This window comes from Chaetodon trifascialis, chromosome 11, assembly GCF_039877785.1.
Source record: "Chaetodon trifascialis isolate fChaTrf1 chromosome 11, fChaTrf1.hap1, whole genome shotgun sequence".
NCBI lineage: Eukaryota > Metazoa > Chordata > Actinopteri > Chaetodontiformes > Chaetodontidae > Chaetodon > Chaetodon trifascialis.
In genome coordinates this window covers 7,442,558-7,466,942 of record NC_092066.1, presented here as the reverse complement: position 1 = coordinate 7,466,942, position 24,385 = coordinate 7,442,558, and the positions used below count along the sequence as shown (strand labels likewise).

The following is a 24,385-nucleotide window of genomic DNA, read 5'->3' as shown; positions in this document are numbered from 1 at the left end:
CTTCTCATGTCTTGTAAGTCACGTAGAACTGAACAAATCAGATTAGACACAGCAATTTACAGACGTGTCCCGCTTTTATTTCCGTGTGAGGGGATCGTTTTGTGTAATGCTGATCAGAGCTGAGAGGAAGCTGACCCTGCAACCCCAAAGAGCTGATGAATACCACCAAATACACGATACAAATGAAAGGGGCTAGGGTCGTGGGAGATGAAGGTGTGACTGATGGAAGAGCGAGTACCCACCTTTCCTGTTTGCTGCATTCAAAGGGGGCAAAAAGAAGGGGGGGGGGGGGTTAATAGGTAATTGGTTTCCATGTGGACTGATAATTTTGTTCTAACTCTATTTCCAGAAAGCTAAATCCAGTTCTTCCACAAACGCACGCCACATGTTGAAAGCACAGCATAGAAAGGTATCTGAACACTCGCTGGAGACTTCTGAGAATAACCTCATCATTGTTCGCTGCTGGTGTTGGTCTTGGCGAATATGCAGGTAGCAATAACAACCCGAGCTGGAGTGTGATTATTCTTTGCACATTTACTGCCAGTCCACAGTGAAAAGGGCACACAGCCACCTCCCCACAGTCCCTCCTGTCGATCTGTGTCTGCATGGAGAAAGGGCTTCCAGACAGAGGATGGGCCACTCAGCAGTGAGCTGTCTCAAGGCCTATTATTAACCGGTCCCTTTCTGAGTCTGCTGCCTGGAGACAGCAGCCACACAGCAGCCTGCGAGGCTGTGGATGGCAGGTTGGAGAATAGGTGCGATGTGAAATGGAGAATTTGTAATGGAGCCATCAGGAGAAGATAGGGAGGAGGGACTTAATCAGGAAGAAGCCAAGTGTGGTAGATAATGTTTCATACAGTAATTGATTTCCATTTAAACTGTGTTTTTATAGTGTCCAAACCACATTATTGTTATCATTATTGTCTCCTCTGTTAGCACGCAAATCATTGGTAAATACAAGACTAAAGACAAGCCGGCTGTAGCTCGGGCTGCAACTAATGATGAGCTGAATTAACTGATGGACAGAAAATGAATCATTTTTCTATTCGATTAATTATTTTGATCATTTTCAAAGGAAAAATACCAAAGATGTGATAGTTCCATGTTTTTAAATGTGAGAGTTTGCTGCTTGATTTGGCCTTTCATCACTGTTGAATGATGAAATCCCCTTGGGCTGCAGAACATGGTGATAGGCATTTTTCACTGTTTACTCATGTTTTATATAACAAACCATTATTTGAGAAAATAATTAGCAGATTAATTGAAAACAAAAATAAGCGTTAAAAGCAGCCCTGACTTTTTTAATAATCTTTAGTTTTAGTTTAAAGAACTGACTGAACATTTGGTACACTGAAGCACGCTGTATGCCCCCAATCATCAAACCATCCAATAAAAACAACTGCCTAAAAAATAATCTCTGGATCACTGTTTCCAGAGCCCAAGGTGATGAACTCAAAGCACTGAAACACAAAGAAATACAAAATATAAAAGCAGCAACTCTCCACAGTTAAGTAAATCACCTCAAATGATTAATCAATTACCCAGACAGTTGCTGATCAACTAATCGTTGAAGCACTGGTTATGTCATTATCCATTTATGTGCACCTTGTTGGCCTGTGAGCATCCCCGGCATGCTGCACAGGACACCTTAAGAGCTTTTAAGAGATATTGACTGAGCTTTTAGTTAAGCCCTCTGTTGCAGCCTTCTGTCTTGTATTTGAAAAAGACCAGTGGTCTTGGCCAGAACACATTTCTCACTCCCAACTAAGGGTTTTTGACAGCCAAGCTGTGCTTTTCATTAGGGAGGCAATGTCAGCTGCCATTTCAACTGACACTTCACATAGTGCTGTTAAAAACGGCAAACTGGGCCAAAATCTTTTGGGGGGAAATGAGGCTTTTCTGAAAGACAAATCGATCCGCCTTTGGTTCCTTTCCTGTTACACTGTATATTATGGTAAGGAAATTGGATGTTACAGTTTGGTCTGTGAGCAGCTGGGTGCGAGCGGCAGAGGGGAGCATGTTTCATTACCATTCCTGATGCAACCAAAAGAAACCTACAATCCCAAGTGTCGCTGCAGTTCAACCTCACACAAACACGAAATGACTGAGCACAGCATCTTACTTCTTGAAGAGCAGGATGGCGATGACGATGATGATGATGAGGACCACAGCCAACACTGGGCCCATAACCCACAACATTTCGGGCTGCTCCATCCCCTGAGTCAAACTTGCGGTGACCTGGATTGGGTCTGAGTAGGGACTGGCTGAAAATGTCATCTGGAAGGGAAAAGAGGGAAAGTGGAGGTGCATGAGAGCAAAGTCACCTCAGAGTTACAAGATGTATGCAAGGTTTCAACAGGGAAAAAGAGGTTCATGTTAGCACGCTGTTAAGGCCAATCCAACAACCAGTACAGTACAAAGACAACATATTTCATGTTTTCCCTCATCAGCTTCATTGACTTTTGTAAATATTTTCTGAATTTGATGCAGCAACAAAAGACTGGGAAAGTTGTAGAATGCTCCAAAAACACCTGTTTGGATCTTTCCACAGGTAAACAGGTTCATAAAGGCTCGGTCATTCACAAGCAAGGATGGAGCGAGGGTCACCACTTTGTGAACACATGATTGTATGAAGGATATTACCGCATGGACTCAGGAGCAACATGGACAAGGTTGGTCTGAATCTACATTTGAATATTTTTCTGAACTCAAAGTATACTGGCTCGGGGCAGAACTGCAGGTTCAGAAAAGAAAACTCAACCCTCCAGTGATGCCAAGATTACCAAAGAGGTCATAAATTTGAGAAACAATGGGAGACAATGGCAGTCAAGGTAAAAGAAAAATAAGAGAAATCATCAATCAGACTTTTATTATACCTTTATACTGTCTGTAGCTAACATAAGAAAGCTGGAAATAATGAAACACTAAAATATATATAGCATCAGCTACATCTACCTAGATAACAAAGAGGACTCAGATTATCTGACTGCAGACTTCTTGTTTCTGGCACCCTGAGAGCCAAATTATTTCATGCTAATAATAGGCCACGGTTGAAGGACGCAGCAGAACAAGCCATAAAGCTATTGACCTAACTGATAAGACTTGTTTTCTTCAAACAATAACCATCTTGGTTAATGAAGTTATTATATGTTTCTATTACAGCATTGCATCATGGAACAGATCATGACAGAGCAAGTGTGAGACAGGAGAGTGAGAGAGGCAGAGACAGAGAGGCAGGGATGAGTGTGCATGTCCCTAGCCACTGAGATAAATGGGGGCACAGGAGAGGACTCATCTCTTCTTCATTAGTGTTCACACCGTGACGGAAGAGGAGGAGGAGGAGGAGGAGGAGGAGGAGGTGACGGTGAGGGTGCGTTTCCACCTTGGTTGTAAATGAGACATCTCTCTGCTCCTCCGTCTTCAAATGACTGGGGGGAGGTGTGTGTCTGAGGAGTGGGTGCACGAGGCGACGCAGTGTGGCGTTAAAAAAGTGTCTGAAAGAAAGACGGAGTCCAACTGCAGGAGAGCGAGGTGACAGATGAGAAAGACAAAGAGAAAGAGGGAGGTGCCAGGCATCTGTCATCAGAGTGCGGCGTGCCTCCTATTGCACGGCAAAGGGAGATGCAGGTAGGGGAGGGGAGGGGGGGTGTGTGCAGAGGGGCATGGGTGACAGATCGCAGCCCTCGAAGGGAATTGGGCTCCCAGCATGCAGCGGGAGCGGCGGGGCGGCAGGCAGCGGTAATCCGGATCATTAGCCGCACAGCAGCCTGCTCTTCGGCACACAGGCAGATATTAATTGGAAAGATAAGCCGAGATGAGCTCAAAGAGTCCTGCGCTCTGTCAAATAGTTCTGTTATCTCCCGTACTCTTGGGCAACTGCTGGAAAAATTTACAGTACGGGTGTGTGAGTGTTACAGCACGTCTCAATCGTGTACGTGCAAACCAGCGCGCTCTGAGGCACAGACGCAGACACACGATGAGTCAAGTTGGAAGGCACAAAGATTCGCATTTTCGTATTACAGCGTTGGTTTACAGCAGCGATGTTTTTCATTTGTCTTTGGCACACAAAAAGCTACACACGCCAGGCACATGAGAGCGGCTCTCTCTCTGGTTCTGCGCGCCTTTGGGAGGAACCGATTATCTAAGAACAAAGAGAAGCGACACAGCGGTGGGACACTGCTGATGTGACGACACTGCAAGGCTTCCTGTTCCTTCAGGAGGGCCCAAAAAAAAAAGCTGCAGGATGTGGCCCTGCAGGGAATCCTGGGAAAAAAACTTTTTTTTTTTTTTGTGGTGTAACAAATGACTGCAGCTGTTCTTTCAGAGGAGGATAAGGGAGGAAGAGGGAGAGGAGAGGAGAGGGCCGGACAAAAAGAGGGCTTTTTGTCTGTTGGTCACGCCAAAGTACAGGGATCATCCATTTGAACGGCCCTAATATCTGATAAAAGCCCAGTCACGCAGCTCCTAATGCCTCTGCGCTCGTATAGTGGGATCACAATGGAGCGATGGTGCAGTGAAGGAATGTGTGAGCCTGCAAGAGAGCGAGTCAGAGACAGTGAGACATAAAAGTAAATATATATATTTATAGGGGCCGTATGATTTCTGTGAACTAGGAATCGAGGAATATTGTTAACAAAAACGGAATCAAATGTAAAATGCAGATTATCGCAGAAATTGCCTGTCATTTTTAAGACCTTCAGGCTTTTTCCTACTGTTTTCAGTGTTTTTTTATTTTTTTCCACAGAGAGAACAGAAAAAAATACGACACAGCTGTGTCCAAACGTGAGAGCAGCCCCCGTCAGACCCTCTTACCCAGCGTGTTAGATCTGCACATGGGGGCTGTCCTGCCACTGATTCACTGATTTTCATCTAATTTTAAATAATCTCATATCGACTGAAAATATTAAAATTTTATTCATGATTACACACTTCATACGGCCCTGCAGACATATCTCTGTCCCACCACTCTGAACCAGTGTATATAACATCCAGGTAGGCTTCGCATGTGCATTCTCTGCTGACTGACACTTTGGCTGATTGAAACGTCTCCACTGTAACTAATTAACCTTAATTACATTATGGAAAGTGTTTTGTCTTTTGTCTGTTTAAGCTGGTGTCTGCACTCTAACACAGTTCTACATTAAGAAGTGGACTGTATGTCAACATTTACTTTAATGTGCCATTATCAAACTGATCTCATCAACTCCAGTATTTGGTGCTTGTGAAAAATAATGTGTAAGAGGCTATACCTGTTGTTTGAGGGTGTCAGATACAAGCCGTGCCACCGCTCAAAACTTATTACAGATCTCACCTGAACTCGTGGTTTTTAGTCATTCATAATCCAAGCTGCTTTAAATATTGAGTGCCAAATGTAAACTGATATCATGAGGGAGTCACATTTTAGAAAGTGGATCCAATAATGGATTCAGATTTGCTAAAATTCGAGGAAACCCCATCCCTGTTGGAGGAGACAGTATGACTGCAGATGAGTATAATTACCGTACTGTAGATGGTGTGCATTCAGCTGTAAGCATTATGAGTGAATGGATGTGTTTGTTTGTGTCGACGTGTGTGTGCATCTGTCAGTGAGCCAAAGAGAAAGTGTGTGGTTGTGTGTAAAGACTGTAAACAAATGTGTGTAAGAGCTTGTGTGAGCATACGTCAGTTTTTCTGAGCCTTTTCTCAAGCACCTCTGAGCCTCCACAAGTATGTGTGTTTGTCGAGGTCGCAGCCGCCGAGAGTGAGTGTGTGTGTGTGTGTGTGTGTGTGTGTGTGTGTGTGCGTGTGTGTGTGTGTGTGTGTGTGTGTGTGTGTATGACTGTAAGTGTTTGTCTGAGACAGAGTAAGAGAACAACAGAGAGGGAGAGTGGGTGATGAGAGATGGCAGAGAGTGAGGAGACAGAGAGAGAGAGACTGAAGCAGAGGTGTTATGGTAGTAGCAGTATATCCAGTTTGCTATCTGGCCTGTGGGCTACACAACTTCCCCAGTCAGCCTCTGCTCCGCCGTCCCCTGAGCGCACAATCCTCTGCGAGCAGCTCAGGCACATTTTGTTTCAACTTGCCGTTGACCCCGCTAGCTTCCGCGTCTCTCCAAAAGTGGCTTAAATAAGCCGCAGGGGTGTGTGCCAGACAAGCAAACAAACATGCAAAGACGTCCATTATGTATCTGCCGCTCTTCTCTGCCTCCCCGGGGAGGCTGAGGAGCCCACACTCTCCTCGTCGCTGCATGACAGAGGCAAAGACAGCGAGAGGGAGGGAGAAGACAGGCTAGAGAAAGAGATGTAGAAACAAAAAAAAAGGTGCAAAAAGTGAGAGGGAGAGATGACAGTGTGTGCGAGTATGCCTTTATCTACGAGGAACAGAAATGTAGCTGCAGGGTCTAGCTTACCCTGTATGATGACCCTTCCCCTTCATACAGTAGTTCCCCCTTCATACTTTTCTCCTCCACTCCATTTTCCCCTCTCATGCCTGCACTTTTCCCTCCCTAGCTGTCTCGATCCCGAGCGTCCAGATATCTGGAGGCATCAAGACGCCACAAGGAGCGGAAGTGACATAACGCAGCTGAGCAGAGGACGACGCTGCCTGTATTCCTACCACCCTTGGTGCAAAGTTGAGCTTGAATGTGCGTCTACTCTGCCGGAAAAAAAGAACACTGTGTTCATAATTCTCTCTTGATATTGTTTGTCAAAGCCTTTTGAATTTAGAAAGAAGCCAGCCTTCCATGTTAAGGGTGTTTTGAGCCCAAAGCACCAACAGAATTAAAGCGACAAAGCTGGTTCTTGACGCGAGTGAGCAGAATACAGAATGTCTGGATAGCACAAACAGAAAACTGGTAAACACATTTGAACACTCTGTTTTTTGGTTTCTCTCAAGTTCACCTCTCCCTCATCAAAAGAAAAGCACACATTAGGACAATCTCCTCCTCTTCCACCAGTTCATTTCCTTGCATGAGAGCTTCACAGGCTGGACGGGACACAATGCAAAAATGCAGCTTTCCTCTCTTCCTCTCTCCAACACCAACCCTCCTCTCTGTCTCACATCACACAATATTTCATGCTACCTCCCTCCCTCACTCTCTTCTCGCATTAAATGATACTGTTTATACACACCCAGCATCTATCATCCCATTTCACACTTCCCCCGGCTTGTTTATCTGCCTTGGGTGCTGGGGAGACATGAAGGCACTCTCTTCTTCTTTCTCTCTCTCATCCCCCTTTGCTTTCCTTCCTTCTCTTCTTCCCTCCAACCACTGCTGCCTGCTTGTGGCCATTGATATACGAGGGCTTATTAAGCCCTGGCGGTCCTGTTTGATCTACGCTGGGGGAGTTTAGGTGGTGGCGAGGAAGTGCAGTAAAGACACAAGTCATTTACTCTAGTACTTGTTGTCTTATTCTCCTGGGTCTGGTGAAGATCCTGCTCGAGGCAGCTTCTGCCAACTGCTCAATCTCGCGGCGCGCTTTACCTTCTGCGCCCGCTTGTGTTTAGTAATAAATGTTTGCAAGTGCCGCACAGGGTGTGACAAAAACAAACACTGCTGTGGTATCTGAGTTTCCCAAAGAGTGCGGTTAGGGGATTTGTGCGGCGATCAGCGGCGGCCTACCTGTAGTCACCACCTCAGAATTCAGAATGTATGCACACAAGAAACAAGGTTACGGGAAGAAATAAGGAAATCTAGGTGTTGACATGCACTGCAGTAATCTTGTTACTGTAAATCCCGTGTTTACTACAGCAGCAGGTCAGTTATAGGATTTCTTTCCTATCCCCTACTGTATTTTGAACCACGGATGGCATATTTTGAGTGAATTTGTGACACTATATCATTCTGCAGCCTGAAGGGAGCTTTTTGTTCGGGACTTTGGACTGACGGTTCAGTGAGAGGACAGGCTCTGTAGTAAGAAACTGACAGTTTTTCCTTTGGATGTGCGCCCGTGTCTGATCTGTTACAGAAAGTCTACAGCTCAGCTCTGGATGTCAACTTATTTAGGCTCCTTTTTTTCACTTTCAGTGTTCGTCCGACTTTGGATGTAATTATTTTGGGTACGAGGATGCACTGCAATGAGTAACGATCTTTCCGTTAATCCCTGTCACGGCGACACCTTCTCTGTCAAAAGTCTCTGTCATGCACATGTAACAACCCAGTTAGAAAACCATTTATACATGGTCAAAAAAAGATTTCTCCAGCAATGACGCCAAGAAATCAGATGTCTCATTTGCATGCAGTTGAAGAAATCGGGTGACTGCAGAATGCCGTCGATAACCGGGTTACCGCAGTGACGGTAAACACGCTGATTGACTCACCCTGTGAGTGAAGCCTGATTAATCCAAGCGATTAAGTTTAAAGGTGGGAGGGTGCTACACAGTTTAAGGAGGGGGAGTACACAGAAAAAGACAAATCCTGAGCACCACTGATCCAACTTGGTGCATCTGGCAGGTGCTCTGAGAGGGTTGTGCAGCGATGGGGTTTAAGCATCTTCTTTGAAGTCAAGTGTATGGCTGCCCACTATAGCCTCCTTCGCACCTCCCTCCCCTTGTCAGAGCGAAGGAGTGGAGGATTACTGGTGGGGTGGAGGGGTGGGGGGGCTTTAGGGACATTTAAAGCAGCATTTCAAGGGAATCAGGCCTGCTTTACAGACACCCTAGGCCCTGCGACCAGGCCCTCGTCTGCCTCTTAACTCCAGCCGCACTAATCAATCTCCTCTGCTCTCTTCACGGTTGAGAAGGATGGGGAGAGGAAGAGAGACACAGAGAAGTAGAAAGTGAGCGAGAGAAAAAGAGCTGCGAGGAGAGAGAGGGAGAGAAGAAAGAGAAATAGGTGAAAAGTCTGGGATTTGGTTTCGGACATGGAGGACTCGCTCTCTCTCCCTCTGTGGTCGCCCAGGGCCCAGCTACTGAATATGCATGTCCCGGGTAGTGGAGGAGCCCAGAGCAATCGCAGGCTCTCATTCTTCCTGCAGTGAAGTTTACTCCAGACCATCCCATGGAGAGCTGAGCCTCGGCGTTAGTGCTGTTTGACGAGTGCACGGGGCCTCCACTTAGAAAGCCAAGAGCCTTGTATAAGCATTGTAAAGAGATCTGCACGGGGCCCTGCCGGCTGCCGAATGGCAAAGCTGCATCTCTGATGTCACTGTCGACTGATAAGAGAGTTACCAGGACGAGCTGCGATGAATTTTAGAGACGGCTGTAGTAAAGGGTAAGTGGCAGTAAAAACAACAACAATTAGGCTTGCTGCTGCCATTTTGCAAACGCTAAAGGCCGGTGATAAACTTAAATAGTTTGCCTGAAAAAGGAAAAAATGACACATACAAACAGCCAATCTTTCCTACTTTTAACTTCAAAATAAATAAAATGCATTTACTCCTCAATCGGTAAATGCAGGGTTAACTTAATGGGTGCTTGTGTTTGTGTGTCTCTTACATAATTAGCAGTGGTGTCTGCCCCTTCGTATCGGAGCACAGCCAGGACAAAGCAGATGTACTCCTGCGAGCTGGTCAGGGGCTTGTTGTAGAAGCCGTTGTACCTCTTCTCATCACCCAGGACGAAGGTGGTGGGCAGAGAGGCCAACTTGGCAGCGATGTAAGGCTTGGAGGAATCCAGGTGACGTCTGCGCCTCAGGACAGGGCCTTCACTTGACTTGAGCAGCTGTGGTAAACAGAGCGAGCTAAGGTCAAGTTTGGTGACAATGAGTTAAAGTGAGTAGGAGTCTGAACTCTGAGGAGGAGCAAGAAAAGAATTTCTCATTAATATTGAGACTAAATTTCCTGCATCATACTGTAACATAGAAGCAAAACTCTCCTAATTTATGAGCAATAGAGCACCTGAATGCTCTAACTTCCATCAAATCCTAAAATCTAAAAGGAAAACAACAACAACAACAAAAAACCCCTTCTATTCACACTCTATCACCAGGTCTGCTTCTTACTATAACTCAAAATAAGAGATAACGATTCCACACAGTTAAAATGCCCTTTGCTCAGAGACATAACTTTGCAAACAATGCAGCCAGGCTACGAAGTGAGCAATTAGCGCTTGCTCCAGCACACAGTCTCAGCATGACTGCCAGCCTGGTTAATAAATGAGCAGGAGCACACAGCACTGCGGCATTGTGTTTTCAGCAGCATTTTGTTTTCTGTCAGTGATGTCTCATGTGCTGCTCCAGATGTAGCTTTATTAAATCATTATGTCGGAGGGAGGAGACAATGGCCTGCTCAGTGTTTAATGACTCAGGGAGTCCCATCTCTCTCCCTCTCTTGGTCTCCTCTGTTATTTCTTCAGGGAGCTTGAACAATAGCGATCCAAACCAACGAGGCTCGCATTTTACTTAAAAATGATGCTATTAATATTTAGGCATGTCATTTAGCTTAAATTCTCCTGTGGACAAGAAGACCTTTATTCAATAGAATAATAAAGTAGTCATAAATCTTTATTCTCATTTGAATACCAAGTTGCCAAACCCTGACTAGAAGACTATAAACAAAAATATAGAGGTAGAGCAGTGATTTCAAACTACTCCTTTGAAAACTTCTACACAAATAAAGTTTTCTTGCTTAACATTTACATCAAAGATTATATGAGATTATGCTCTGTGCACTTTAACTGTTGGATTCAGCAGATGGGTACTGTCTGCAGACCTGGCGTCCAATCAGGACATTCCCACCTGCCCGAGTGAGTCATTGTTTAAATCTCTCTGCCCCGCCGTCCTCCCTCACTGTGCCCAGGAGGGTAGAGCTAATTAGCTACAACCAGTGATTTCCTACCCAGTTGGAACAGGGGATGCTATTGTTGACCCTTGACCTTGCACATTAGTCAATCAGCCATCGGCTGGCACCCACCTCCTCCAGGTCCATCTCGTCTGGATTCTTCCACCGCCGCGTTGACTGGGACACCGGCACCACCACGATGTAATACCACCTGCCAAGTAAGAATAAAGCCAGTGTTAAGACAGACCGACTGACGCATATACATGCATATACATATACATATACATTAATAACAGGCAAAACATTTACAAAGACACTTTCACTGTGAGGCTTGCTGGGCTGAATTCGAAACTTGAGTGGTACACAAGTGGGTCCAACCAAGGTCGAATACCAGCAGATTGGCACTGCATTCTCCAATTAATGGCTAATCACTAAGAACATCTGCCATGTAGACTGGAACAAACACTATCCCAGCGAGAGGAGCCTTCAGCTAATAGAGATCCCCATAGGAATCCTTAGGTTAATAGGACCGGCGATGTGACCACTCGTGTGTGTTCTTTTACTGCTATCATTATGAAGACCAAAAACAGAAGGAAAAGAAAGACATCAGAAAGACATTTAGGAGCGTAGGGTCAAACCGAGGAGTAAGGTAATGTGAGAATGAGGGATGTGATCGTCTGCACACGACGTACAAACATCTGTGTCTCTCTTTTGTCTCTCCCCCATGTTCTCCCCCAGTCTTTCTTCTGTCAGCTCAAAGTTTTTCCCCACTGTGGCATTCAACCGCTTGTAAAATCAGCTGCTTCTGACAGTGAAAGCAGCTGCTTCTTCCCCCTTCTCTCTAGGCCTTGCCCTGTTGTGATTCAACAGTCAGTCAAGTCTGGGAGAAGACATGCATAACAAGACTCCCCCCAACCCCCGTCCCCAACACACGCACGCACGTACACATAGACACACGCACACACCTCTACTCTCCCATCCCCAATCACGTGCGCACTTTGCCTGTCAATCTGCGCTGGAGCTTGGCCAGCCCTGACAGCCCTGTAATCTTTTTACCAATCAACCCTGTGTACTCCCCCTACTCAGAAGTGTCTGTGCGTGTGTGTATCTGAAGGAAAGGCATTACTTGTCAGGGTCAGGCACAATTCTGCTCTGAACAATTTGAGTCAAAAGACAATACAGCTCAACCTGATGTTAAAAGTCTCGATTATCATCAGCCGCTGGTGTAAAGTTGGCTGAGGCTAAAAGTTGCAGTTTTAAGTTTCAAAATAGGTTTTGTATTGATCAGATACAAGTGTGCCACTTGTGCTGCTCGAAAGGTTGTTCACTTTTCAGAGCTGCAGTTGAATTAGCTCCAGAATGATGTTTCTTGACGCTAAGTGGCTGTTTAGGGGCCCAGGGCCGCAAACAAGGCCCCAGACGATCAAGCACAAACTCCTTTGTTGATGTCTCGTCTTCATTTACTCACAGTCTGAATTCAACATGATATTTTTTTTGTGTTTGAACTTTCCCTAAAATGAAATTGTAAATGTACTTTTCATTAGCTGTCAGTGATTTAATGGTAACACTATATCAAGGCTCACATATTCATTGCTAGCTAGTTGCTTATTAGCATGCAGAGTAGTAGCAAGCGTGGATTCAGAGCTAGCCTGCGCACGTAGTCCCATGCGTCTCAGAACTGACCTGACACGTGTGGTGGTCTGAACCTTCGGCAGGTTGATTGTCATCTTGCCACCCTGTGCTTGATGCGTACTGGGCTTGGTCTTGATCAGGTCAGGGGCAGTGCGGATCGACACCTGCTGCTGCAGACCCCCAGCGATGTTGCCCCTGCTTGTCAGCACAAAAGAGTAGTCCGTGTCTGGCTGCAGCTGCGTGATCAGCCTCCTCTTCAGGTTTCCCTGCACTTCCACGCTTTGCTGGTTGTACAAGATCTGTGAGCACAAAAGGGCAAACTTGTGAGTTATGGTTGGAAGTTAACATGCACAAAATAAAATCCTCCAGAAAAAGGCAACGCCCTCTCCTCTCACTGCCTCCAACACACACAGACACACACGGACAAAAGCAGCATGGTCCTAAGAGAGGCGCCCGTCTCATCTGACACCTCATCACATGGCCTTCAGTGTTAAAATTGCCCATTGGTGCATATCCAATAGTTGTTGTTTTTTTTTTTTTTTACACTTCAAATTGTCTTTGCTTCATTACCATGGAGTGCGAATTGATATAATATCATTTTGACAGATTATTACACCTCATAAATGAGCATGAATCTGGCTTTTCCAATTTTTCTGTGCAAATAGGGAAAGTCACTGCATCACACCTTGGTGAAAGTGTTAACAGCTAATAGTGGAGCGCTGCAATATAATTCTGTTACAAATATAAGTACATATACAGATAACGCTAGTAAGAGCTTTCAAATAAAAAGGTCTTTTTATCATTCTTGTATTGTAATGTGTTTCATTTTATGGTTGAAAATTAGAGTAGTAGTATAATAGGAACTCAAATAGTTTATAAAAGCATTAAAAGTGGTCATTAAGGTAAAGTCTATGTCTATGCAAATTGCGTTCAAGGTGAACTGTTTTGTATCTGTCCTTGAGTGAAGGGATAGGGTTTTTTTTTTTTTTTTTCAGGATTGCTGAAATCCTGGCACTCACCTTGAAAGGCACTTGGGGTTTGTAGTTTGGAGGCAAATCCCAGGTGAGGAGGACAGATGTTTTCATGACAGCTTTGACGCCGAAGTTTAAAGTGGGAAAATCTAGGGCGGGAAAATCCTTCGATTAACATCTCGAGTACGACATCTTGTTCACCGTGAAATGTGCATAATTCAATTTCACAATGCCATACAAGCAGTAACCCCCCTGTAAACAATGTGAACATATTCCGCGGTGATACCTTAAGACCAAACTTCACACGCCACAGGGGAGTTCCAAGAACATCAACAATCTCATTCACGCTTGCTTACAGAGCACATAAAAATAGCCTTCATCTTCTTAAGCCTTCTTACACCCCGTTTGCAAACAAGACATATGCAATAGGCGGAGATCTCTGCGATAACTGTGAAACGTATATGGCAGTGCGGCTGACAACATGTGTCCTAAAATAGGCATGACTCGCAACTGGTTATAAATAAGAAATCTAACATTTATAAGATTATAAAATGCATGAGGAGATACATGCTGTGTGCGCTTTAGATGTGTGTATAATGGGAGGGGGAATGAGGCGGCATGGTAATGTGACCGTAGCGTGTAATGAGATTAGAGCTCCATAAATCAATAAACACAGTGCTGTACTGTACTGAGTGGTATGACAGAGACGTGGCACTGATAGAGCCAGAAGAAGAGCCAATTATGATGTTGAAAATACAGGTGACTGGTGTTCGCTCACGTATGTTGAGGGCACGTGTGAATGTGTAGAAGTGAGTGTGCAATGATTATGTGTGCGTGGCTTAAACCCGGATTTCATGTTATCAAATCAAACATCGTTGGTGTGTTTATGTATAAATGTCAGCCACGTGCCCAAACAGCAATCCTACCATTCGACATGGTCCTGCTCTGAATGCTGGGGCTGAGGGGTCCCCCGCCCTTACTGGTGAACGCCTGCACCCGGATGTCGTAGGTGGTGTCAGGATTGAGGCCCTGGATTGTCATGTGCGTGTCGGCCGTTCGGTTGGTGCTGTTCTGTTGGCTGTTAATGTCCCTGTACACAACCATGTAGTGTATGATCTTGCCGTTCCTTTCAGCCAGCAGCGGGGGCTCCCAGGTCAGCTGGGTGCTGGACTGGGTCAGTCCGGTGACTTGCAGGTTGAACGGGAAGCCCGAGGGCACGTCTTCAGGGGTGCTGATCTCCTTCACGTAGGCATCGCCGATGCCGGCACGATTGCGGGCGCTGAGACGGAAGACGTAGGTGGCGCCTTTGTGCAACCCAGTGACAGTGTAATGGTCGTCTGTCTTCCTCAGCTCGCGTGAGGTGTAGGTTTCCTCATCCGTGCGCTTGTACTGCAGCTGGTAGCCCATCAGCTCACCCACCATTTCCTTAGGAGGCTGCCACTGAATCAGAGCTGTGTTGCCCATGGTGGTGCTGATCATCATAGTGGGTTTGCCTGGCACTGAAAAAAAGATTCAAGTAGGAATAAAAGAAGAAGTCGTGCTGCAATTCATCAAAACACTTTAAACGACCCTCGAATTTTAAGTGATATTTAAACATTTGTTGAAGTATATTGATTTGCTTTCAGGTGAAGAGCTTACACAGATTCATACTGGAAAATTGCACTATATAACAAACAGGCAGCTTAGATGCAGCATGAGAAGGTTACATGCCTTACTCATAACACTACAACAGCAGCATCCCACTAAAACGAACATGGCAGTCCAGTCACGCAGACAGTCTGATCATAGTACCTGCTAGATAGTAGAGTTTAATCCTTGAAGATAATATCACAGTATTTGCTGGAAACAGATAAAACCTGCTGGATCCTATGTTTTACATGATATCCCTGATAAAACCGACTCTGACCTGCTCCAGTGGTGGTGATGACTTTAGCTTTGCTACGGGCTCCGTCTCCTTTAGTGGTGTACGCTGCCACAGTTACAGAGTAGGTGGTTTCAGACTGCAGCCCACCAATGACGGCCTCCTGCAAAATAGAAAAATCACGAGGTCAGAGGTTAAAAGGAATCAGAGAGCCTGAGCGAGACCGCCTCAGTGGCAAAACACAAACCCCCCTCACACAAGCGCCTATCCCCTCACACAACACACAGCACCAAGACAAAAAGAAACACCCTTCTCTATCCACAGGTCGTTCCTTGATCAATTTATCAATAAAATAAAACCAAATATTGAAGCATTTAACAGAGAGAAGGTGTGAAGGCACACAGACGGGACCGGGAACTTTTCTTGAGTCAAGAAAAACTCCTGCGCCCAGTCGTAAGGCACACGCTGAACCCATTAACCAATAAACCAACCGAATGAACCAGAACATCACCAGTGTGTCAGTGTTCATGTCTGCTGCATGGATGAGCATGAGGCGATACCCTCAGGAGCTGAGGACCATCACTACGCTGCAGTCTGTACAAGCCTACAAATGGTCCACTTGTGACTGTGGGACATTTCATCAATCTTCACCATAGAGAAGCATCAGCCACATGTTTTAATAATGCAGTTACATTATTGGTATCAATTGTGCTCTGGATTCTCATGGAAATTGGGTTGAATGTTTCACAATCTCTACACAAAAACACAGACACACTTCGGTGGTTGAACACATCAGTAACTCAACAGGAACAAACAGACAGCAGAAAAACAGCAAACCACTGAGGTAACACACTGTTATTGGTAACCTGCTGCAGTGCTGGCACTCACTTCACCAGACTGCATCAGTCTGAATAAAAACCCACCCACACACGCTGGAATTAAACACTCTGAGCTTGAACAAAGTCCATTTGTAAACAGGCACACACACACGCATACTGTACATGAGTGCACATACTCACCAATGTATACAGAGTGTATATAAACACACACTAAAGCATGTATGCACACACAGACACCTCAGAAATGTGCACATGTGCAGACACACAACGATACTGAGCACACACTCGATAAAGAGAACAAATGAATGCCCGCGGCTTGAGTACACATGCTGGAGTTGTCTGTTTCTGACTGGGGCCACCGAGAGGACGAATACACCGATGCCTACAAGCCTTCCTGCCGGATCTCCTCGCAAACTTCTCATACTCCTGGAATATTATACGGCTTTGCCCTAATGCTGTTTCTCTAACTAATGAAGTTTTAATTTCTTAACCATAGAAGAACATTTAACAGTCTATATAAGCCAGCTCTGTTTGACAATGCTTTTTACTGCCCCTCTTTTTAAGGGACATTTGGTGCTCTATAGTAGCCTTTAAGAGAGACGGGGGAGAAAATGCTAAATTACTGTATCATAAAACCATTTTAACTTTATGGAGGAAGTCTCATTACTTTAATCATACAAAATAGCTTTAACAGTCTCAGCAGTGGCAGCCGCACAGATCTTTTTTTTTTTTTTTTTTTTTTTTACCCTATTCTGGCAAGGTCAAATCGGGTCTGGTAACACTTTTGAAACTCAGCAGAAAATAGAAAAAGCGAGGCTTCAAAGTTTCCTTCAGAGCAAATGCTTAGAGCAGCACCAAAGGGCATTACAGAGATTATCAAGTCGACTAGTTATAGAAATGGATTCTTCTCTACACCACTATCCTCACGAGGGGGGAAAACTGCGGGGGCAAAATGGGCAGCGTTGTTCAAAGAAGTATAAACGCTTTTGATGAGCTCGATTTATCTTGATTTGCACTAAAAATGTCGTAATTATCTTTAAAAATTCTACTTTCTGAGCATGCCATTGGTCGGCATGACATGCTAATGTTTCAGATGTTGACCTCTGTCTGTGGCTAGTCACACTATGTCAGTTACCTGGCAGAGAGGCCGGCATCATCTAAACATGGCTGCGAAAGAAATAATAAAGACGTGTGAACAGATGTCTTCATCTGACAGTGTCTAGCTCTGTGTCTGTCAGGTGTTAATCAACACATTAAGAGGAGAGGGAGAGGAGGCACGCCTGACTCATGCCATGTGGGTGTAGCTGAAGGAATCTGGCCGTGTGTGATGTGCAAATAGATTTCTATTTAGCTGGCTGTTATCAAATACAAGCGATCTATGCACATCCGCTGGCTAATTTAGAAAGGAAAACATCCAGCGTCGATATACAAAAACACTCAGCATTCGGCGACCTTTGCGTTAACCTGCGTAGCGTTTTCTGCCAGAGAGGAAGCTAGTACCCAGAACTGCTCAGATTAATTCTTTGATCCAGACTCTTGAAAGTTAAAAACATTTTTTTAAACAACTTTTCGCTTTTGTTTGAGTGCTGGAAACAATGTCTGTTATTCTGGCAGCCTTCTATTAAATTTCTGACTAGGAACAGTAAGTGGCTCTGCATATATGCCAGTGCAATATGACGTCTACGAGGTAATAAGCCATAACAAAGGGCTGTGTGACAGCCACGGAACGGTGAGCTGCCATCCTGGCAAATGAAAAGAACATGAAAGGCTGGTGGCAATCTTGGAGATGTGTGGAGCTGATAAAACACACGGCTCCTCCCCTCAGATAGACATGTCATCTGGAACAGTAGGTGAGACAGCAGGTTAGGTGAGCCTGATTAATGTCAGCATCACACCGGGCCAGTGACACACAGTCTTTGACTGCACCACGCGCTCAATGACGGAGGAAAGCGCTGCATGATCGCTGCGGTAAGTGCCTCAGATCTGAGTGAATGCCCAGCTGTTACTTTCAGTTTGTGTTATGGTAAAATGTTGAAATATTAGACTTGTAGGCAATCATCAGTGGAAATAATCCTCATGCTTTGTGGTTGCAGTAGCTCTTAGAGAACATCACGCGCACACAAACACACACACGCACATAAACATTAAAAAAAAAAAACTAGGAATCATTAGGGCACACATCTCTTGCTGTGGTTATGATGGGGTTATGATCTTTCATGAGGATTCACACCGAGTGGATTACAGGCACCGGCAGAAAAAAACACACACACACGCACGCACACGCACACGCACACACACACACACACACACACACACACACACACACACACACACACACACACACACACACACAACTCATATTCCACAAGCGCACACAGCACCCACAAATTGCAGAGGGGAGAAGAGCCTGCCCTGCAAGACAACCCAGCAGCACACATGAGGGTTACTCACATGCTCGGTGGACTCCTCAATATTCCACTGATGGGAGAGAAGACACAGGACACAGGGTGGGGAGAGAAATGAGTCAGAGACAACACAACAGGCGAGGAAAAAAAGCGCTTGTCTTTTTTTCGCTGAAAGACAGATGAATGTAGGTGTCAACAGAGTCATGCGGTAGACAAAAAACACAGGGTGTGATGGAAGAGAAGCAGTAAAAGAAAAAAAAAAATGAAATGAAGACAAGTTGAGTGGCACAAAACAAATTGTGTAGCCAAGTTGAGTAGTGGTTGTGAAATTTATTATTGTTTGTGATGCACTGCCTTGTTGCTCATTCGCCGATGAATCCAATAAAAAAACCTCTCTCTTCCTTAATCACACAACACCTCAATTCAGTGCGATGACTATCTCACTGTGGATGTGCAGCACAAAATATGCAGAATCTCTGAAGCATTTCCTCTTCCCTTTCAGAAATGGAGGGAGTGCCTTTTATTCATTATATTTCAATATGTTTTCAAAATGTTCTTCTTGCTCGCTGTGCTTGGCCAAGTGATTCCCGGGGGAAGTGAAAGCCCATTTCGTGCCGCGGGGCTCCGTCGGTGCCGAGCGTGAAATCCTATTACCAGTGTTGCTATGCTAGCCCTGTGACATCGAACCCCATCGATGCAGAACGCAACGGCTGGTGTTTACCAGTAACTCGCTCCACAATTCAGTCGCTATGGAGGAGTTCACCGATGGGTGACCTGGCTGACAAGGGGCAGGAGAGATGACACTGGTGACGCTGATGCGGGACCAAACAGGGAACACAGGAGGAAGAGGAGCAGAGGACAAAGGTGGCTGGGGGTGGCAGTGGCAAGCGATTACATTTGAACATCAGGGGGAACTCTGGGAGAGATGGAGGAGACGGCAAACAATGATACTAAGCCTGAGGGGACTGGAGAAGGAGGTGAAGGAACAACACAGGGTTGTAGTTAAAGGTTCAGTTCACCCAAATTACAAACAACATTATATTTTCTCCCTTGTCCCGAGTGGTATCAATCCATGCAGATAGTTTGATTTTATTTGCCCAGATTTCTGCTCTGTAAACAATATAATTTAATATAAAAACCAATATAAAAGGTCGTCGGTCCAGTATCGAAAGACGGTCAGATGAGACTAACCAGCTGTTTGTCATTAGGACCAAAAGTGTCCAATTATGCAGCTGTTCTCATCAAACGGAAAGCTACCTTTGAAAGCTATTATTTTAGAAAATTACTAATGTAATGTTGTTAATAACAACAAAGTCATATCTTCCCAAATGCTAAACTAGTGAATTTTCCATGCTATATTAGCTAGGTTGACTCTTTTGCAGCTGAGAGGCCCGAAACAATGAGCGACAACAAGCAACTGCAGCGGTGTGTAGGAGTCATTCTTGTACAACTAATGCCTAAATTTTAATGTTATGGAGGCCACTTTAGAAATCTAAATCTCAGAAATCGGTCAGAAAAATTGCAATATTTTAAAGAAACTGTACAGCCCTTCAGGGAGATATCAGTATCAAAACCCTATATGTTTTGGATAGCGTTACGATGAGAGTAAGTGTTTTTGTAACCCAGGTGAACTAGTCCTTTAAGAAGAACAACATGAGGTGTATACAGTTGACACATGCCTTAAAGACAGAATTCATCAGGGGTCCCTGCCTTCCTGCTTGCCCAGTTTTCCCTTCTCACAACGCCAGACTTTCACAAACAAAGAGAGCCAGTCTCACACTCTACTGATTCATTGTGCACAGTAGAGACGGTGTTCATCATCCCCCATTGACGGTTGGCATATGAAAAGACAAAAGACCCAACTTCTCCGCCCTCCTCCCTGCGGATGAGTCTTTATCACCAACCAGCTAACTGAAGCATGAGCGCGGCCTCTGCACGGTCCCAGTAGCGACCGGTCGGCACACATGGCGCATTAAGAACTGCTGCCTCATGCTCCCCTGACATAGCGGGGCACTAAATAGTACCATTTAAGAACAGCTGTTACTTAACTCCATGAATAACAGTTTGTGACGTGCCTAATTGCTTAATTTGTTTACCGTCGACTCCACTCAGTATGTCAACAGAGCAGCGAACACATTAAGGTTCGCAAGAGTTCCTATCTCATCTTGGGCTTAATCCCTTTCTATCGCAACTGCTTTTGCTTTCTGCTTAAATCCATGGGAGAATTATAAATTATCCCCCATTTATATTTCGAATGCCAATGCAAGCTGAAAACACATCATTGCTGATAAGCGTCGTTTGTGGAAACGGAGCAGTATAATTTGCAGGCGGGTGAATGCAAATGTGATGACATGGGCTGAGATGTGTGGCTATAAAAATGGGAACGAGGGGGGAACGAGTGATGTGGAAGAGAAGGAGCTGTCATGATTGATGGAGTGAAACGGGCTGAGGTGCTTCTTTTCTCTTTTTTTCCCCTTTCACATTCAACTCCAATCTGAGGCAGTGAAGGCCGCAGAGGCAGTGAAGCATTGCCTCGCTCGCTCCCACACACAAATGCGCACACACCACAAAAACGCATGAGTGGTCAAAGAAAATGAACCTGGAAAAGTAGTGCTGAATAAAGGCAAACTTGTGCAGGAAGGCAAGCTTGTGCAGAAAATGTACACAAGCGCAGACAGTGGCTAATGGCTTCAAACTCGATCACAGCATTTTCGGCCAACGTTTACCGACGGGCATACGAGAACGTGAGCCTAGAGGTTGCTGTGAGTGCACCGTGATGAAGCAGGCTCTGTGCTGTGGACTTGCCCACTCAGGTTCAGGCCACTTTCCCAATAGAAATACGGTTGGAAAGGGGTCGATAACATCACAGTTAACATGGCCTCTGGTTTAAATTTAGCAGGGAAATGAGGGCGCTGTGTGGGCTCCTGCTTGAAAAGAAAAAGAGGCGCTTAACCCGCCCACGCACAGGCAGGCTTTCCGAGCTCTCCTCCCAGCGTTTCAGCTAACCCTGAGAGAGGGTGAAGAGGAGAGAAGGAGCCAGAAACAGTCAGACAAAGACAAGGGGAGAGGTGATAGTGATTTTGACAGAATCTGCAATCCAATCAGTCGGCGTAGGTTTGTGATTTAAATCTAAGGTGAGGTTGTGCTGTGTTGCAAGAGCCCTGGAAAATCTGGATTTTTCTTTTTCCTTCTGGCAGGCTTACTGTGCATCTAATGCAGGTGAAAGGGTGGGTATGGAACTGATTTCACAACGCATTAGGCAAATTCTTGGGAGAAACACTACAGGATGTGCCAAGATAGAAGAAAATTGTTTTTTTCCTTTTATTTATCATCAATTACAGGTGTGCGTTTGAGGGATTTGCATGAGTCTTGGATGAGTCATGAACTCTACGGAGCCAGCTGGAACGCCTACGACAAGGTTGATCTAAGCAGCGAGCATGTCTGCTCATGTTATCAGAATTGTTTTTTTCCACTTGTTGTTGGGGTGCATGAACGGAAAGACGTGCGAGAAAAGGAGGGTTTGTTTTAAAACCAGTTGGGTGAACGTGGACAAGGGAGCGTCGGCTGAATGTGTGGTCTTTAAGGACGTCTGGGCAGGTCCTTGCAGGTTGGCTACTCGGTGCTGTCTTATAGAAAACAAACTGTTGAGATGACTCAATCAAGGGTAACCAACCTGCACGCAAGCCTCTGGTAATTACTCAACAGGCTTCTCAAAATGAGGGCAGGAGAGAAAGGGAAGGAGCGGGAGAAAAAGAAAAACATGGGAGGAGGGAGGTGAAATTCAGGTTTCTGCCAGGGAGGGGACGGTGAGTTTGAGAGGCGCCCTGGACACCAAACTGGAACATGAGAGCTATGCTGAGCGCCAAATTGCAGTGTGTCTTTGTGTTTATTGTGTGGACCTGGCACAAATGAGACATGGCGGGGAGTATTGTTTGCACAACAAGTAGGGTCATGTTCAGTTCAGTTTTCACAACGCAAAACAAAGTCACACTAAACATGTCGATATAAGGAAAACACTTCCAGGAAGACAAGCTGCCACCATGTTTTTCTCCTCTTCCAGACCAAGCGACGCTGTCCTGGCTGTCAAGCACTCTAGTACACAGTCAGATAACACTGAACTGTCAGCAGCAGCTGCCACAAACTACTGCTGTAAAACAAAAGTGTAGGGCTGTGTTTGGGAGTTGAGCCAGGCGATATCAGCATGGGCCTCTCTTACAGTTAATCTCATCTCTATCTGGCCAAAATTAACTTCATTTTATGCTTTGAAACTGTTATCGAGTCCCATGTGAGATGGGCCACTTGGGTGGCTCATTATGTATTTATCAGTGAAGGCCCGTTGCACAACTGGGATCCACAAGCCTCTACTTAGCATCGCTTGGCATGAAGCACATCTGACACGTCATCTCAAGGTGAACTGATGATGCCTCCTCTTCTGAAATGATAAGACTTAAGACAGCGGGGTGTTTGCCAAAGCAAATGAGGGTTAATAGCTGCACTCAAGGGCACAGCAGTGTGTGCTGCCTGGGAACTGAACCAGCAACCTGTTGGTCTTTCTAAATGCTGCTGCAAAGCATTTATCAGCAAATGCTACTCTGAGACACACGCGAAGATGTTCAGAGTTACGTGGAGTTCCTGCGGCCAAGAAACGCTTATTTGTTCAAATGAGATGTTTCTGTGTGAGGCCATCGAGGGTATGAGTGAAAGCGTGTTTGCGCAAACATTTCTCCCGGCAAACAATCAGAAAAAAGCTCTTAAGCTGGTCTCTCTTCTCCGACAGAGGGGGAAAAAGTGAGAGTGGGGTTTTTGGTTTTAAGATATTCATGAATCTCTGAATCCCTCTTAAGGATTACAATCTTTCATCCATCTCAGGGTGTCATACAGCTTTGGGCGATTTGGAGGAGCCTGCATTAATGTGAAAGGGCGGCGTCGGGAAAAAACTGTAATTTATAAACATGGTAACAAGGCAGTGCATATGTATTACTGCTAAAACCGCGAAGAGAGGTGCATTGATTCCACTAAGCCCATCCTGATGTAACACATATAAAATATTTAATAGCTATTACTGTAGAATTAGAATGGATCTTGTTACGACAGCTAATCCAAAGCTGTGGGAGCAGGGTACCAATTTAGAGTCAAATGTCACATGTGGAGAACGCTGGAAAAAAAGAGGGAGGGGGTACCACAGTTGACAGAAAGAAGATTCCATGTGTGTCACCCGGTATGAGGGAAATGAAGTGTGAACTCGGAGAATGGAAGGGAACAGAGGGGCAGCGGAGAATGGAAATAATGGGAAACGAGCATAAGACAGCTAGAGATAGTGAAAGAGAGGCAGAGAAACTTTGGACAAGAGGAAGACATCATCCAGTGTACCTGTGCCTCTGGCAAAGCAACGTCCATGATGTTAGGCTGGCCTCGCGGTTCGCCGTTTTCAAGCCGAGAAAAGATGACTTGGTAGCCTCGAATTTGGCCGTGCTGCTTCCCCTGCAGGGGCGGCTTCCAGGTGACCCGGATCGCTGTGGAGTTTATGGCCTCAACCTCCAGCTTCCTGGGGGGTGCTCCTGGCACTGAAAAGCAGGAAAAAAAAAAAAGAGGAGGGAAAGCAGGATGAGCCAGAGTGAGACAGAAAGAGGGAGGCAGACAGTGAGACATAGGGGGAGGGAGGCAAGAGTCAAAATATGCTGAGTTGGTGATTTTCCTCAGTTCACTGTGTTTTGTGATGAGGAGCCAAAAACCATCAAAATAATGACTCCTGAGTTTTTTTATAGACTCTGTAGAAGGAAGTGATACTAGATTTGGTCATGAATCAAAGTCATGTCTACTCAGTTTAGACCCTCCCTGTCTACTGTGTCCCCAAAACACCCTATGCGGGACAGCATGTTAGTCCATAGATGTCTGTAATACCCTTAATTCTGATATGAAATTAGCTGTGTTGCAGCAAACTTCAAACACATTAATTATAGACGACTCTCTCTTAAGGGCA

At 45.3% G+C, this 24,385-nt stretch overlaps 1 protein-coding gene across 12 annotated transcripts in view; it reads right to left on the bottom strand.

Moving 5' to 3' along the window:
- Positions 1–24,385, bottom strand: part of LOC139338632 (receptor-type tyrosine-protein phosphatase F) — a 162,684-nt gene that overhangs the window by 28,842 nt on the left and 109,457 nt on the right. For 7 of the 12 annotated variants that reach the window (XM_070973819.1, XM_070973823.1, XM_070973821.1 and 4 more), the window contains 9 exons: positions 23,776–23,969; positions 18,452–18,478; positions 15,207–15,324; positions 14,227–14,799; positions 13,349–13,449; positions 12,381–12,628; positions 10,830–10,908; positions 9,415–9,639; positions 2,123–2,277 (listed from right to left, as the gene is read on the bottom strand). In XM_070973819.1, coding sequence (XP_070829920.1) covers positions 2,123–2,277; positions 9,415–9,639; positions 10,830–10,908; positions 12,381–12,628; positions 13,349–13,449; positions 14,227–14,799; positions 15,207–15,324; positions 18,452–18,478; positions 23,776–23,969 — 1,720 coding nt within the window. The remainder of the gene's footprint in view (positions 1–2,122; positions 2,278–9,414; positions 9,640–10,829; positions 10,909–12,380; positions 12,629–13,348; positions 13,450–14,226; positions 14,800–15,206; positions 15,325–18,451; positions 18,479–23,775; positions 23,970–24,385) is intronic. The other 5 variants (XM_070973822.1, XM_070973824.1, XM_070973829.1 and 2 more) reach the window with 1 other exon arrangement.